This window comes from Lycorma delicatula, chromosome 4 (assembly GCF_047948215.1).
Source record: "Lycorma delicatula isolate Av1 chromosome 4, ASM4794821v1, whole genome shotgun sequence".
NCBI lineage: Eukaryota > Metazoa > Arthropoda > Insecta > Hemiptera > Fulgoridae > Lycorma > Lycorma delicatula.
Window position 1 is genome coordinate 167,175,410 of NC_134458.1, and position 18,865 is coordinate 167,194,274.

Below are 18,865 nucleotides of genomic sequence, written 5' to 3' on the forward strand. Positions count from 1 at the left end.
GAATTTATTGTAGATGCAATGACAATATATCCAAGAAGATAAAAATATTTCACTTTCCAAATGAAAATTCTTGTTTGAAGAATTTACGGGCAAGCTGATAATCATTTTAACAAAAAAACCCAAAACTTTCGCTAGATTTTCATATTGCTTGTATCCCTACACTTATGAATCGTAACAAAATATTACTCTTGAAACAGCATTATATATCTCCAATTTCGCGGTAACTTGTATATCAGGATTTAGAAATATATCTTAAATGAATTAATTGCCAACTTAGCACTGGAACCTTTATCTTAGAAATGTTAATTTAGACATTGTCGATATAAAAATTTCTTCCAGATTCCTATAACTGTTGACGACCTTTATTTTTCACTCCTGAACCACCATTATTCGTTCTTTACAGACCTTCCGACATTTCTGAAATAACAATTTTAGACCTATAAATTCCATGTACGACAATATTCATCAAATTTATTTATCATATTCTGAAAGGAAAGTTTATCTGAGGCTTGGAGAACAATATCATCCTCATAGCTAGTGACTTAAATTCGACACCATTAATCGTAATTCCATCATTCAAGCGATCAGAAATTGAATTCTTAAATATTAGGAACAGAAGCGGAGTTAATAAACAACTCTGCGTCACGCCGGTATGAGCTTCAAAATTATCTGACAATCTGTGATAAGTCCAAACATCCACTGCCAATTCAAAATACAAATTTCTCTAGACCAGAATCATCATATTTTAAATTTCCATCACATTTAATTTATAAAATAGTACGTGTAGGATAATACGATGGAATTGCCGAAGAAAAATCTCCAAAAAAGCATAAAGTACTCTCCGTTAACTTGAAAATATTATCTGTTATTGAATATGACTTAATTTAACCCTGCTTGAAGTTCATTGAAAATATTTTCACATTCACTCAGTTCGACAGCCTATTTAACAAAAATCTTTTGTTAAAGATCAAAAGCTGTAACAAAAACAATCTGTAAATAGTTTACCGATTGTGTTGCCGAAAGAAATGCCTCTGTAATTACTGATATCGCTGAAATCTGATTTTTTTAGAGCAGGACAATAACTCTTCCCAGTTCATAAATCCCATTAAATACACGCTGTTGCATTTCTGAGAACCCTTACTCCTACATCCCCTATATGATCTCTCGTCGTTTTGCCTGTTATTCTTTTAAGAAATTTCATTCCCATTGGTTTATTTCATTAACGCATTGCTTACTCACCACTACAACTATCACAATCCTGTCAGTTCTATCCACGTTATCGCTTTTGTTTCCCCCATTACAATTAGTTTATCACTGTTGTTGGCGTATACTGATCACAAACTAAAATAGAAAAATAGAGCTTATTTACTGACTGGTGGCTCCTGAAAAATTGACGTAGAGTAACTCCGCAATTTGCCCCTCACCTCTTGATTGCCTATTGAAGGTTTTTATAGATGGTGGTCTATATCGAAAAGTAGTGAATTGCTTCAAAGTAGGAGCATTTGATATATTTCATTTTTCTATTTTCAAGAGCTGAAAGGTTAGTTAAAGGTTCCTGTACTGTATAAACACTGTACGAGTATATCGTAATATTCTTTATGTACGTATTATATCGGGTGAGCAACTTAAAACCGAACCGTTACTCACTAAACACTGTTCTTACAGATAAAATTTTATGAATGAAATGAAAAAAATTAAAATTTAAATTTAGTTTAATTAATTGTGACCATTTTGCTTTGCGATGTAATTTTTTGCTACAATGATCATTTTGAGAGTAATGATGAAAAACTGTTGTCAGTGTCATCGATTTCTTACTGAACCTTCAGTTCATCGATATTATGGAAATTGATTTATATAAATTCTATCCTTCAAATAGACTAGCATCTTATAAATGACCGTTTGCAATATTTTAGTTAAAGTTAGGAAGAGCACAAATTTCGTTATAGCAGGGACTGTGAACATGACCTGGCAAACTACAATCGGCTATGCACCCATTTTAAATCTACTTCCATTATTCATCTCTTATAATTTTAATTTAATTTCAAAATGATACACCTAAATTCGTATTTACTTATCTATTCCAACTGTAATAAACTGTACGTATAATACTTATCATATCCGGGATGAATTTCTTTCGAAAAAATCATCTTAATAATTGTTTTCGTTTTGGTTACCATTTTCCAAATTCCCAATCTTAACTTATCAGGAAAATACGAACAAAGATTTTTCCTTTTTTTGGGCTAGTAAAATGTAAAAGCCATAAGTACGTGCATATTACAAATTTTACGCAGAATAAGTGGATGATTTTAACGTTCATTTTTTTTCTACAAGTCCCTTTTAGAACCCACCGGCTTGGTCTAGTGGTGAACGCGTCTTCCCAAATCATCTGATTTGGAAGTCGAGAGTTCCAGCGTTCAAGTCCTAGTAAAGCCAGTTTTTTTACACGGATTTGAATACTAGATCGTGGATACCGGTGTTCTTTGGTGGTTGGGTTTCAATTAACCATACATCTCAGGAATGGTCGAACTCAGAATGTACAAGACTACACTCATACATATCATCCTCATTCATCCTCTGAAGAATTATCTAAACGGTAGTTACCGGAGGCTAAACAGTAAAGAAAGAAAGAAGTCCCTTTTAGAAAAAAATTTCTATTCTGAATTGTTTTGATTAAGTTTATTCACTTACTTGATTATTTTTATTCTTTTCGTTCCATTTGTTCATTTTATCCTTATCAACATCCTTCATACTCCCATTTCAAATGCTTTCAACCTTTCTATTACCCGTTTTCTGGGTGTTTCGCATGCGTACTCACACGCTCCTAATGTATTTCACAAGACGCTTCTACAATCCAAATAAATATTATATAATACCTATTTCTTTCTATTAAACGTTTCGTTATTCATTGGTATTCTAATTTTTATTTCGTTTTCTCTTTTCTACTCTTTTATTAACATAACTTAAGGGTCCGTACCGTTTCATTTGTTCAATTTCTTACTTCCTTTGCGCAGACCTTCATTCACATGTATTGTCTCCTACACTCTTTTCCTTTGCTTATTTAATAATCATCATCTTCGTCTCCTCGTTTTGAAATATTCTGTTGAATCTCCCATACTTGATTTTCTAAAAGTTATACAATTTATTTCCTTCTTTTTGGTAATTGGGATATAGTATTTTATTAGGTCAGATTTTATTAATTTATCAAAGATTGATTATCTAGTGGTTTCGTTTATTGGGTAACTAAACAAATGTTGAAGGTTTTGCTTGTATAACATTTATAATCTGTGCATTACAAGCGGAATGTTATACATATTATTTAACTATGTTTGGTTGTTTAATATTTGGTCGGTAACGTATGGATCAATAAAGATTATTTGTACGAGTATAATGTGCGAGTATAATTCATTATACTCTCTCTTTATTTCTTTCTATGTATATATATATATATATTTAGAAATTTTATATATGTATACATACAAGTATATACAAAATTACTTAATATTTATTTATATTTAATTAGGTTATATTGAACAGTAATAATTAATGTTTAATGTTAAATTTACACAGGAAAAGCTACAAACAACATAGTTAGATAACCACACTTTCACTTGTGATGATGTTATCGAGTAACGCTAAACTAAGTTTAAATGTTTGTAGGTATAACATGATTTTGATAGAGACGGTACTTGATTAAAACCGCTAAAACCAAGTCCAAATCCACACTTCTATTTGTGTATATATATATATATATATATAACCCGTTTGTGTAATATACTTCAGCTACATGCGGTCGAAAAATCATCAAAGTTTTCATTAAAAAATCCGTAACTAATGGTGATAAAATTTCTATTCATATAATGAATTACGACAATGCGCGACGTGAAAATTGGAAAGTAGAGAATGAATTGTAGGATTCACAAATACATTGACAAAGTAACAGTATGCAAAAGCTCACCAAACTGACCGACAGTGCGGAGATAGCATGTAAAGCGGCGGTAAAGCCAAGTGAGATTTATATGATTAAACAACGACGTTTTAATCTTTATAACAGGATTAAAAAACAGTTGTGATGCTTTCTTGTTTTTAAGTGTAATAAAACTGTTTATTTTTTTATTTTTGATTATTTATTTATATATATTAATATTAATTATAATAATAATAATAATATATATATTTCTTACTCTTAAAAGGAATTAAAAGAAGAAGAATAGAAAAGAGAAAACGAAATAAAAATTACAATACCAATGGATAACGAAGCGTTTAATAGAAAGAGATAGATATAATTCTTCTTTTAATTCTTACTCTTTTCTTCTATTTCCTCTTCTTAATACAACCTCTTTCTCTTTACTTCTTCCTTTACTGTTTTATCCTTTGCCTCCTACTCACCTGTATTTCTCTTTTTCTTCTTCTTCCTACTCTTCCTCTGTTTTTTATTTTGTCTCTTCCTCTTCCTATCTTTTATGTATATTTTTATGCCATATTCTCCAGTGACATCTACTTCTCTCTTTCTTCTTTACCTTCTTTTTCTACCTACTTCTCTTTATTTCTTATTTTATTTTTCTTCTTCTTTCTTCTTTTTTTACTCTTTTCCTCTTCTTTCTTTTCTGCCTTCTTCATGTTTCCTCTTCCATGTTCTGTTCTTCTTTTCTGTTTTATATTTTTCTTCTCTTTCTTTCTTTCTCTCTTATTCTCTTATCTGCCTCCTTATTTTCCTTATCCTGGATCAAGTGACATGATCTGAAATCTGGATTTCACTCTGTTAAATCTATCTCTATTCTTTCTCTTTTCAGGTTCTAAAACTATCCTTTTCTTTCACACCCATCCATCAAATATAATCCCTAACTTTTCCCAATCCCATTTTTTAAATACTCCTCGTTCCTTTTTCAAGATGATCGCATAAAATTATCGTATTTTATTATCTTATCTTTTTTAATTATCTGAACCCCTCCTTTTAATACTCTAACTACGACAATCTTCTGCGACAATTTATTTTTTATTTATACTTTTATCTTTCGTATATTATCTCTCTTATTTTTGTCTATAGTATTATGCAGTATGGAATAATAATTATAACTTCTAGTTTGTAATTTTTTTAAGTCTCGTTAACTATTAAGATGACTACGTTGGTGTTAACTGATTATTAATTTTCCAGACCCTAGCCGTGAACCCGAAGGAGCAGGCATACATGCTATTATTTCTACCAGCTAGACTCTCAATTAAATTTTTATTTTATTCAATTTATGTTATAAGTATTTACTTTACAGCTTTCATTCTTCGAAGGCTGATTAATCTTGAAACAAAAAGAAATTAGTTTTTCCAGTCATAACTTCATTTACATTTCTGTTTATGTTATGTAATAAATGTATTGTGAGAAATGATATTTACCTGATTGGAACCTCAGCAAACAATTAACTAATCTATAAAATGGAAGAAATAATATTCTTTAAAATAAAAAATGCAATAAAATATATCCTTGATAGATAGTTATCTAACAAAATTAATTTACTATATATATATATATCTAATTACATTACTAATTACATTCATTTCAGGTGACCATTATAATAGCAAGAGTATAGCGCTCCTATAACTTTAATTAAACAAAAAAGTAAAAAAAAAATTTTATAACTCTGTCCCTAAAATAAATAAATTCTATAATCAATAAGACACATAACGTCGGCAGTCAAGATAGTACTGATTTTAAAATAGCACGCTTAGTTTCTTTCTACCCGAAAAATATTAATTTGACTAACGACTAAGAAATAATTCTGAAGAGGTTAAAATAATTCCTTCCGATTGGTTTTTAAAAACATTTCAGAATATCGGCTGACCAAAAAAAATAAAAACATTTATAGTAAGATCTCGGGTTAGAACTTCGGTCAGGCTTAGCATATTTCATAGGTTAAAAATGTCCATTCCGTATCTTACACATACTCTTCAAGCTTATATGGTGAATTAATTTGAAAGAAAAAAGTTCAAAGTACCTCGTAACTAAAATATTACGCAGTAATGACTGCTGTTACTCAGCAGTACATTTTAGTTAGTTAAGAGAAGTAAATCCTCTTAACTTCCAAATAGTTAATTATTTTTACCAAAGATTTTTCCGCTTTTTACGACTTAGAACGTTAATTTATTAAAAATAATCATAAAGCAGTAAAATCTATTTATTTACTCCGACATCGTTTCAGAACGATATCCAATATTCTCCGTTGATTTCTAAGTATTTTTCAAATGTAATGGATTTTGCAAAAAAACAAATGCATTTTGCTTAGTCTTACAAATGCAGTGTGATATTTAGTAACGGACTTTTGCTTTGAAAATCTAATTGTTAACCTCAAGGTTAATAAAAATGTAATTAGATTAAAGAAGGAAATATTTTTTAGCGGAAAACGAGGTATTGAATATCGGCTTTAATCTTTAAGAAACATCACGCAGATCGATTGGTCGGTAATTTGTTTTAATTTTACACACCACGTAATTTTCTTATAAATAAATTACAGTTCGAATTTTTAATATATATATATATATATATTATTATTATTATTATTATAATTATTATTATGATTTAATTTAACTATAGTCTCGTTTTATACTTTCTTTACCTTAATGGATTAATAGTACATTATGCAACGAACCTGTAACGATAGCCATTGATGTACGAGTGCCAAGGAAGTTACAACACGAGCCTTGGCGAGTGTCTTAAACTTCTCAAGATTCATTAATGGTCATTTTAGACAGTGACATACAGTATTTTTTCTACGGTTGAAAAAATATTGGGATTATTGACTTAAATCAATGGTAGAATATATTGTATACGGAATAATTTTATTTTTCAAAAACTACATTAAATAATACATTTCTGAGGCAATAGGTTATAAGTTCTGTCTTTTCTTTAATATCGATCAGTGTTAAAGACATTTCTTCCTCAGGATCCGGCATAATTAACAAAAGGATAAACAGTGTAATATAGAAACTTATTTACGTGTCGGTGTACTTTCAAATTAACCTATGCTTGAAAGCTGCTAAATCGGATTAAACTCAAAGTAAAAAAACAGCTGTTACATTAAACAATGCCCGCTTCTAATCGGTCAGTGGTTGAAAGAGTAGGGTTTTGATTGGTTGAACACCTGTATCATAATGAATTTTGTTTTATAATGGTCTTAATTATAATACAGGTTTCTGCCGCGTAACTCAAACGTTATAATACAGCCGTAGAAAAAATAATGAAATAAGCAAACAATTTTAAACGGATATTATTATTATAAATGATTACAGTACTTGTTTTTTTTAACTTAATAAGTTTATTTTCTAATCTGCTTTTATTTATAATAATTTACCACCGGTAATATTGATAAACAATGGTAAAATATCTTTAGTTAATAAAATATATTATTTTATTCTTTGCCGTAACCAAATGTAAGCTCGACAATGGCATATCACTGCCAGTACCAGTACGAGTTGTATTGTATTGCATCGCATTGTATTCGAGTGTAATGTGCTCGTATTTTAGGATGATCCCTGAATTACCGTACGATCCATGAAACCGACTTCCTAATTTCTCTCCATTTTCCTTTACTGCATTACTATTTATACTTCACTCGACCTCTGCAAGCAGTATAGACTAAATTGCAGTGACCTATTGCATACTTGCGACTTCTGTAGCTGAATTTTAGTACTCCTATTAATAGCGTTAGTGTTTTCGAGTTAAAGGATGAGTGAATACAAACTAGTACATGAGTGTATTATTGTCACTAAGTGTTAGACATTTTCTCCTTAATAGCGACACAAATTTCTGTTAATGTTTATACGGTACATCAATCTGTTGTTTTATATGGCTTAAAATATATTATTGCTAATTTATTCTAATTTTATTAAATGCATCGACTTTACTTTAAGTTAAATTAACCGGTTTGAAAACCCCAAACGTTTATAGTTAATTTCTTCGTTTTTACATAAATGAACTAAAAACTAGAATGATTTATTTTGAAATTTAATAACAAATAAAAAGTATCATTAAATTGCAATAAAATGTTATTCTTAAAAATATATCTTTTAAAAAGTATCTTCAATATGTTTATAAATTTATCTGAAAGGAATAGATAAATGAAAAGGCATTGTATTAAAAATGCTAATTACATTTTTTAAGAAATTTATTTTTAAAATAGTTCAAAGCTGATGCAAGTAGGGTCTGTTCTGTTATATTTTCAGCAATACGTAAATTGTGCACTTTTAAAATCCATTAACTGTTAGTATAATAATGACATATATATTTAATAGGTATAGTAAATTGGAAAATCTTTAAAGGTTTTGAGGTATCCTTTGTATTACGTTTAAAAATACTCATATATAAAAGATATGACAGACTTTGACGTTACAAATACAACTATAAAAGAATAATTTTCTTTTATTTTGAAGAAAAGGTTTCAGTTAATGAAAAATTATGAACCGTTATAGATTATTGATGATAGGAGACATATTATTTTAATAAATTCAGCAAGCGATATCACTAAATATCATTAAATGATGCGGGAAAAGTTAATAAATAATTATATAAATGTTACCGGTCTAAATAACTAATAAAATGCAGTAATTGAATGATTATGTTACGATAAAACTGAAACCGTTCTATAAATAAAGAGAGAAGCCACGCGCAACTCAAGTTTTTGGTCAGAAGTTATTTTTATTAAAATGTGGTCCGGTTCATGTAGCTAATAGACAGTGTCCACTACGGATGCTCAAACAGATCTATGTATAAGTTTACTACCTATCCTTCCAAGGCCTTTAAGAGGTTCTTGCTTCGCAGACTGTGGCCGATTCTGATAAGCAATGACGTTATTGCAGATATCATTTTGGCTTTAGGAGCGGCTATTCAACCATTGTACAGACTCACAGGATTGTTGGTATAATGCACGAGTCTGGAAAGGAAAGAGTCTTGTTCGACGGCTTTCTTAGATGTGCATTAAGCCTTTGACAAAGTCTAGCTACCTGATCTTATTTATAAGTTACAGTCGTGTCTACCTCAACCATTAATTTCATACTACGGAACTACCTTGAAAGACACTTTTCACTAATAATCACACTAGTTATAATCACATGTTATCTAATTTTATCGATACCTATTCAGAGGTTCTGCAAGCTCAGTATTGGATCCAATCTTATACATAATCTACACTGTAGATCTTTCTCAAGTCACATCACGTAGTATTTACGATGAGGAGAGGTGATTATCCACGTATCCATCTAGATAATATTTACATCCTACATGCAAACCGTGTACGGTATCCTAGATTGCAACTGGATCGTCGTGGAGAGATCACATGAAGGAGAAGAGAAAGCAATTAGAAACTAAGTTAAACTAATTCTGGTGCGTTGCTTGGCATATTTCCTTCATCTCTATCAAACAAATTACTACAATGTAAGGTATTCAAAAACCAATGTGGAGCTACAGAATAAGCTATGGGGAATATTGTATAACGGCAACGTTCCAAAACGATCCAGACGTTCCAAAACAAAGTGCTCATTCTCACGTTTTTATATTATGTATTAAATATTGTTTTTTTTTTCTTATATATGCTACAAGAGAGAATTCTGCCGTCGATTGGAATTATTTGGGAATTACTGATATACTGAAGGCTATTATAGTGTTGTCAGTTGTGCTTTTTGACTGATATTAAATAAATTATGATTCGTTCTACTATCTGCTGATTGTGTACAATTTACTTTTTTAGATCACTTGTTTGTTGTACTCGTTTGATAATTTATTTCGTATTGCAATCTGTTTTTTTTTTTTCATTGTGATTATTTTTATGTGTTTTGTTATTACGCCTGTGTTGATAAATACTCGATACGAAGAGAAGTATGGTAAACTATTGGTGTCTATATTCTAACTAACTAATGGTGAAATATTTGTATTTCACAATAAGTATCTCTGAGTACCCTTCATTCGTGTCATTATTTGTTAATCCATTTATTTATGGTTCGATAGTAAATAAATATGAAACTGTTGTTAAATAATGTGTAGCAGCAAAACAAAAGGAAGTAGTAAACTCTCGTCGTTCTGTCTGCTCGTTAGTTATCAAAACATAGTTCTTCAGTTTGAATGCGCTTATTAGTTTGGCAGATTTTATGTGTTATTATAAGTTTTTGTAAAGTTTAATTAAACTAAATAATTTTTTTTAAATGTTAAATTTTTTAAAATAGTGATTATTACGTGTGAATTTAAAACCAGCATAAATAAATCTTTTATCGTTTTCATCATTGACGTATAAATTCTGTAAAACCACATCTTGCAGTATACCGTTTAGAAGTCTATAATTGGCACACTAAACTAGTAATCTTCAGTTTCAACAGCAAGAAACTGATGTTTGCAGAAAATATATCATGTAAACTCAATCTTCAATATTTAGAATCTACTTCATTATAAGATTCTGCAACAAACACGGCCAAACAATCCGAAAAGAACAACTTACCTGATATTAAATATTTTATTTACCGTAGATTTAATTTTACTATCTTTTATAAAAATTTTGATCGATTGAGAGCTTTGTTAAATCATTTCGGTTATTTTATATTATATGTTTATATAATGTCACGACAAACTTAAAACACTAAACTTTACCACTAAATAATTCTTCACCATAAATCATCACTATCTGATAAAATCCAACGCTAATAATTTATCACATTAACAAAAATTAATTCAGTTCCCAGCTTGGATATTATATGATTATTCAGTGCTGATTCTCATATAATTACTACATGCTTTTCTAAATTTTGCTATACTAAATTCATCCTTCGCTTCTCCTGGCATACCATGAAATAATTTAAACCCATTGTAAGATAGTTAAATATATTTTTTTGTAGGTCGGATTTTTTATTTTTAAGGTTATAGTTACCCGCAAACCTTTTCCAAACAATAGCGCAAGAGAGCATTTTATTTCAACTCATTAATGTATAAATAAATTTAAGTGATAAATACTTTATTATGTTACTGATCAAACATAATAACGCCCCAGACGTTGTAAAATTAGATATTGCAAAAGATAACTTTTTAATAATCCAACGACTTAATCTCGATGCTTTTTTGGAATCGATATATTAGTTTTTTCGATTACAATTGTAATTATTTGTATTTTAATCGGTCATTCCTTGTATTTCATATAAAACTCATGCCAAGTTTTGCCCTTCGTTTAATTTACTTGAATATCAGTTTAATATTTACGAATATTAATGACTTATTTTTTTTACGCTATTTAATTTTTCAATTTATTTTTATAACGCTTTCGTTACATCATTATTATAAAAATTCATGAATTTTTTATCAGTTACATTACATAAATCAAAGATGATAAATGCACTATCTCACAGATAATAAAATCGGAATGTTCTACCATATCTTTCTAGGATCAAGGAAAATTTTCATAAAAACAACATAAAATAATGAGTTAAAAAATGACAAAGATAAGTGTTAATACAAAGAATATATATATATATATATATATATATAATTATAATCATGTCATTATCTGAAGAAAAATAACACAAAAGAATAAAGAACAGGTTTCTAGAATCCTCGATAAGACGGTAACCTGCATGATTTACAATCTCATTAGTCCGTAACACCTGTAATTTGTCGGAGAATACGCTATTAATTAGCGTATTATATTATTGAAATTAAACAAGTTTAGGTCTATTTTAACATAATATAAAAATTTATTTTCGGGTAACATCTATCTCAATGAATGACAGAAAAAAAACAGTTTTTAAGGTGATAACTGCAAAAACAATATTAAAATATATGTTAAACCAGTTTAGATTTATCTGATTCTGATTAAAAAACTCATCAACACATTATTACTATCTCTTTAATAAGGAATTCTTTAAGTATTGTATCGGTCCAATTTTGGCAAATACTGTTTTCTCAGGATCTTACGTTTCAACACCTAAGGAACCCAAAAAACCGGATGGAGATTTTCCACCCGGGATGAGGCTGTAGATCAAGGTCACACCCTCAGTATCTCGAGATTTAGCCTAATTAAGGTCATATTTTTCTTAGCCGAATTTGTTAACAATTAAAAAATAACAATATTTGCAGAAACAATTGTTATAAAATCGCACCCCCACCACCAAAAAATGGTCTAAAATACTGCTGTGTTGTGACGTCACAGGTGAGCGGCAGAATTAAGTAAATGAATAATAATTACAGTGTAAAATTACAGTGTAACTCGGTCTGGGTGGGCCTCGAATTCAATCACCCGGTTGACATGGTATCTGATGCGTTAAGCCTCGCGACTACACCAGTCTGCCGACCGTACAAGCGTAATTTGTTCTACGTAAGTTGTGAAATTACATTAGATTATTTAGTGCCGACCGTCATCGCTTGTACTGCCACACCCGTGCAAATTATATACGGTATGCGCGCGCGCTTTAGTTTGTATCAATGAATTAAATAAACTAAAAAATTATATACTTAAATAAAATGATAAATATTTTAAATTAAGTTGTGTGTGTAAGCCGTGCATCAGAAACAACGCACAGTTGCCAGATTTTTTTTTATGAAAACGAATCGGTATTAGACTATTTTTTTACGGTAAAGTTTTCATACTATGACTTGGGAGAATAGTTCTGTGGTCTGCTTTCACAAAAGAGAATTTTTTGTTTTTAATATAAAAAGGTAACTTTTTTCTAGCGTCGTATATGTATATATAATTATATAAAGTTTGGTAATTCTGAATTTTAATTTATTAAATAGGATCAGCGCGATTCACATTAACGCGTATTGAACAAAAGTTCTGACGACCCTTTATTTTACTCTGATACTCTTTTTTACATTTTTAAAATAACCTAAAGCTGTATCTGTACAATACATTTTAGGTTGGATAATGTTTAGATTATAGAAAGATAAAAAAATGTAATGAACGTGTGGTATGTAACAATGACGCGGATTTGTAATGTTCATACCATTTAAAAGTTTTCCTCTAATACCATTGTAGGGTATATGATGAATAAAAAAGAATTACTTATTCCAAAAATTTACCTCTATTTTGTTCAAATTCAGATAAAATGACATGATTTATTACCGTATGTAAAGTAGTTATATGGTGATAAAATTTTTTATATATAACAAACAAACAATTTATGCATAATTTTTGTTTTAACTTGTTAAAAACTTAACATTTGTATTACAAGGTAATTATAACAACATTTCCTTTCATTTTCTACAGTCAAATAAATTTTCACGGGAAGTGTAGCCGTGACTAAACATTTCGTTTAGTCTTTGAAATCGAACATAACAGTAGCTCGCTTTCTCATTGAAGAAAGGCAACATATTATGACAAAAACGCATAATTTATGTAAAGAGAAACCTCTTGCGAAAGGAAAATAAATAACTGTAATTTCATTATTCATTGTAACAGACTAAATACTATGTTATGGATTGAATTTTGATTCCCAGAAATTTGTTGAATAATTTAAAAAAGAATGTGTGTATATATATATATATATATATATATATATATATACGCACACTAAGAAAAGATTCGTTTTTTTATTATTTCATTTTGATTTAAGGGTACGTTAAAAATCATTTAGCCTACAATAAGATTTAAATTTTGTAATATTCTTCAAATTTTGGGAAATTTTGGTTTTGTAGTTGGTAGTATTAGCCGATGTTAATACTATTCAAATTCTTTTCGCTTCATTTTTGTAGTTATCTCTGAGCATAAGAACACAAAGTAAGAATGAATTTCTATTTTAACAGTGTACATGGAAAAATTTTCAGAATACTGTTGCTGTTTATTAATAATTACACGCAAGATTTACTATTTTGCCATTACTGATTCCTCAACATTCGAGTAACCCGAACATAAAATTTGAAAGTACTAGAACTCTCAGAGATTCTCCACCTCAGGTAGACAGAATAAAATTTACTTCAGCAAAAAAAATCACAAGTCGTGGAGATTACAGTAAATACCCCTTTTGCTTCCGTTAGGCTGAAAATACCAGAAACAATATTACCAAAAATTCTAAAGAAAATTTTGACAGAAGGTTAGAATTTTGAGGAGAATTTATTGTTCGATAGGAATTATAAACTATACTTTCTACCCCAGTGATAGAACTAATAAAACATTCTTCAAAACTCAACGGTCTAATAATCATGTTTATTTTTCAAGAATGAATTCTATGTACCTGGTGATTATATTTAGTGTACGGGATCACAAAAATAAAATTGTTCCAACGTTAATTCTTCGATGAAAGTGTAGCAAGCGATTAATATCCTGAAATGTTACGAATTTTTATTATTCCTTAACTATTAAATAATTGAATGACACCGACCTACTACCCTGTGTTTGGAGTAAGGATGAGGTATCTGATCTCTATGCTTTTTCAGGTTAGAGACTATCTCGATAAGACTTTTCCTAAAAGTAGATAGTACGCCAAAATGTAATGGCCATCGAATCCATTTGATTTGATGCCTTGTGATGTTTTATTCTGCTGATTCGTCAAAGTCATAGTATTTTCTTTAAGTCCAAATGACCTAAACTACCTCAAGCTATCAGTTGAAAATCCTGTGATTTTTTTTTAATTCGAAAAAATATTCAGATATTTATTTTTAAAAATGTGTAATTCAGTGGTTAAACGCTGCCTAGAATATGTAAGGGCCAAGTACAACACTTTAAATAGTTCCTTTGATGTAAATAAAATATGTTGTAACTTTTTTTTAACATGAATATTAACTGTTTTCTTTTTAGCAGTGGGGAAAATTCAGCTTTAGAATATCCGCTATATAACTTTGACACCAAACAGCATATATTAAATTAGAATTTATGATTTTTCTCAAAACGTTTTTGAGTAATTATGTTTTATGGTCTTTTTTTTCAGTGGAGTAAGGTGGATAGAGAGAAATTAGTAATACTAGAAAGTGCAGTTGGACCATCAAATCAGTTTTCTAGTTATAGAAGTGCGCTGCAAGTAGCGTTACGATCACCACCAACCATTTTAGTGCCCTTTTTTTCACTTTTTGTGAAAGATTCCTATTTCCTCATTGAGGAGTGCTCACAGAAGTAAGTATGATATTTTATATGATGTTATTAATGTGTATTTATTATTAATTTTAAAAATTTGTACAAGTATACAAAATATTTATTATTTTTATCATAGAATAAATTACTGTGAAGGAATTTAAAAAAAAAATCTAGGCACCTTAGAAACATCAAATTTGGTACTAGGGACGCTAATAGCTTTAAAAAACTTAGAAGCTCAAAAATTTTCCAAGAGGCTGAACAAGAGGAGTTTGAATTGAAAAGGGATTAAAACAAAAGGCAAAGAACTGCCGCGGGACAGTTCATTCCATAAATTTCCTGATCCAATCTAACATCTCCTGATTTATTTTTCTGATTTTAATGAAACAGAACCTAATTATATTTTAACTTTTCGTTAAATTTCATGCGCTTAAGATATGTCCGGAAAGCTTGATCACCTTCAAAAAATTTCGACTGATATTCGGTTTAAAATTTCAGTGTAAATAAAAAAATACGTGATTAAATTTCAATTTAGTTGCCATCGATTGCGAGGAATATGATTTAAAACAAAATAAATTTTATTCAAATTCGATTTTATATGACTGATATATGGCGAATTTAGTTCTAATACAAATTTAAAAAGAACGCGTACAATATGTTGCAGATATGAGTAGGGTAAACCGTATGTTTGGCAGGATCTCCTTCATTTCCGTTAGTACTCCGTTGTTCTCGGCTTAAATGAGAAACAGACTTTACATACACCGACCGACCAATCCTGAAATGTGTGGTTAATTGAACTCCCAACAACCAAAATATATCGGTATCTACTATATAGTATTCAAATCCGTATAAAAAACTTATCTTTAGTAAAGTTTAAATTTCAGAACCTTTGATTTCGAAAATCAGCTGTAAAATAGCCGATTTCTGACAATAATTTTACCAGAAGACCGACCTAGTAGGTTTTACAATTAGTAAATTATATCTTGTGTACAAAAGTAGTTTTGGTATTAATATTGTGTATATAAGAGAACTGTATGTTAATCAGTTTTAAATAATTAGTCTGTAAAGTTATAATATAATAATATTTCGATTACCGAGGTGAAGTGGTAGCGTCTCGGCCTTTCATCTGTAGGTCCCGGGTTCAAAATCCGGTCAGGCGTAGGATTTTTAATCCGCTACAAAAATTCCATTTCCGTATCCCACGCACAAGCAACAAGCTTAATAAAAAATTATCCTTAAGCAAAATAAAAAAAAAATTATTAGAAGGATACTGGTAAAGTTCGATTTAAAAGTAAAGTCAGTTAATTTTAATGAAAAAAAGTTGGATAAATAAAATAATAAAACCAAAAAAAATATGTTTGTTTTTATACTTGGCCGTATTATATTTAATGTTTAATAAAGTTTTCAACAGAGAAATTTCGTATGTAATTTTTTTTTGTAATAGGATTGTTGTATAATTTTGCTCTGTAATGTGACCTATGAAATGTGCATTTAATAAGCTGTAAATATTTTATTTACTGATTAGATATTTTAATTTTTATACTAAATCACTAGTTTACGATAAGTTTCAATTTTAGGGAAATTCTACAATTAGTGTATTTCATTCATTAAAATGTTACGCTTAAAATAGAATTGATTTTAATAAAATATTTTGTAGTTTGAAAAAAAGCATTATTAAAAATATACCGTATCAAAGGACATTATTTTGAGGTTTATAAATCAAAAATTGATTTATAAATATCTTTAAACGGTTACCTTCTATTTTTGTTTTTTATGGAAGGTTTAAAAGTATTTTCCTTCTTTTATAACAACCCACTTTTCTTTCAAGTGACGGTAATGCATTGTTCCCAAAAGAGAAGGATATGTTAATTTTTTGGTTTAGTCTATCTGACATAACATTCCTAGTACTACACTTCTAACATCCTATACTTACCCATTTTTTCACTTTGCCTTCCCTTCAAGATCAAACTCTGTACTGTTTCTGATGTCGAATTATCTGCTGGAGAACTGCCTATTTATCCGTTTACTTATGTTTATCCTTTCAGTTAATGATTTTAAAAAAAAACTGTGGCTTAATACTCTTTCTTTGTCTGAGAACAGTGATGTTAATTTTATGGTAAATCTTACTGCTATTAACAAAGTGGCAGTGCTGTATAGAACTGAATATTTTCCAAACTTCAGTGGACTTATCACGCTGAGTCCGGTAACATATTTGACGTATGAAGGCTTGCGAATGTCCGTGCCAGTCAAGAGTCGACAGTTATCTTGAATCAAGTCGTCAGCAGTCTTTATACAATAGTTATGACACGTATAAAATATATAATATATACGTACAAATATATAATCCATTCAAATAAAAATAATTTTAAAAATGTCAGTTTGATATACTGTAATGTTAGCAAAATAACAGAATGAAAATTTTACGTGGTGTTAATTTTGATTTTTATTAATCTTATTGGTGTATTTTAAAGATTTTCAGTTTTATTTCCATTGATATTTAGAAATTAAGAAACTTTAAACATGCTAAAGTATGGATGAATATAATTTTTATTAAACAAAGCACCTTGTGGTATTTCGCTCCCCTCACACCCGATTAAAATGTAATAGAAATTAAACGCTCACAATCCGATCCAAAAATAGATGGCCATTTTCGTTATTAAATAATAATTATCATCATCAATGGTAGGTATTGAGGTAATAGAATACAAAAAGATTGAAAAAAAATTATAAAATAAAAAAACAGAAGAAATATTGTAAAACTCTCTAATATGGTTTAACAATAGTAAAAAGAATAACCTATTATAATTTTGGGCAGACCCAGTCTAAATCTTAAAGTCATATAAACCAGTAAAACGTCCAACTCAGATAACCCTTATGACAGTTTTCTGAAAAAAAAAATCCGATTTCAAAGGCTGTTTTTTAACAAATGAACATATAACCCTTTCGGCGAATTACAAAATACATATTTCAATATGAAATTTTAATTACACTTAAATGCAATCTAAACTGTACTTAAACCACCTATACTGCAGTAACCACAGTTGTTATACGGTTACATAGTTCATCCACAGTTGCCAGAAGAGGGGCGCATAAACGGAGTCTTTCACAAAATTCCACAAGAAAAAATCAGGGATAGTGAGATCGAGTGATCTTGGTGGACAGTGATGAAATGCCAAGGTTGCATTCATCAGAATATGCTTGTAACTGTACGAAAAGCCAGTTTGGTAACATTTCCAGAGGTGAAATTCCTATAATACTGTATTTCATAAAAAGGTACTGACCGTAAATATTTTTCTTGGGGAACAATGCAGAAGGTAATTACTTTTGGAGAATCTCTTATAATTAACTATTGCATGTGGTGGTTCTGATCCTCATACCTTTACATCGTGACAATTAATATCCAAAACTGCACAGGTCGTTGTTTATCCCTTTTGCGAAAGGCTTGTACCAATTAAATACTGCCTGATATGAGTAAGAAACGTCCCCACGAAACACGCCAGATTATCTTATGAGAGACGGCTGTCTTGAGTAATGGATTTCTGGGCTATTTACAAAACAATGTAGGATGAGCTCAATGTCTTTGTCTGACACACAGCATGCGAATTTTTCTTTATATAATCGTAATGTTTGTTGAAAATGTTGTTGCCAAAGTTGAATGCTCTGAGCAGGAAAAGGTGCAGTGTCCAGTTATTATCGACAAAAATCAAGCTGAAAAGTTGTAACGGACTCACAATTGTTGAAGTGGAGAATCCAGAATCGTTTCTTTGCGGAGTTGTCATCTTGACTCAGACTGAAACGAGCATGTCACAAGGAGGCACCTGCCCCAATCCAAATAAAACTATAAT

The 18,865-nt window shown here is 29.7% G+C and overlaps 1 protein-coding gene across 1 annotated transcript in view; it reads left to right on the forward strand.

Moving 5' to 3' along the window:
• Positions 1-18,865, forward strand: part of LOC142322751 (ras-GEF domain-containing family member 1C-like) — a 196,128-nt gene that overhangs the window by 13,457 nt on the left and 163,806 nt on the right. Inside the window, exon 2 of the mRNA XM_075361825.1 lies at positions 14,881-15,062. Within this exon, the coding sequence (XP_075217940.1) occupies positions 14,881-15,062 (182 nt within the window). The remainder of the gene's footprint in view (positions 1-14,880; positions 15,063-18,865) is intronic.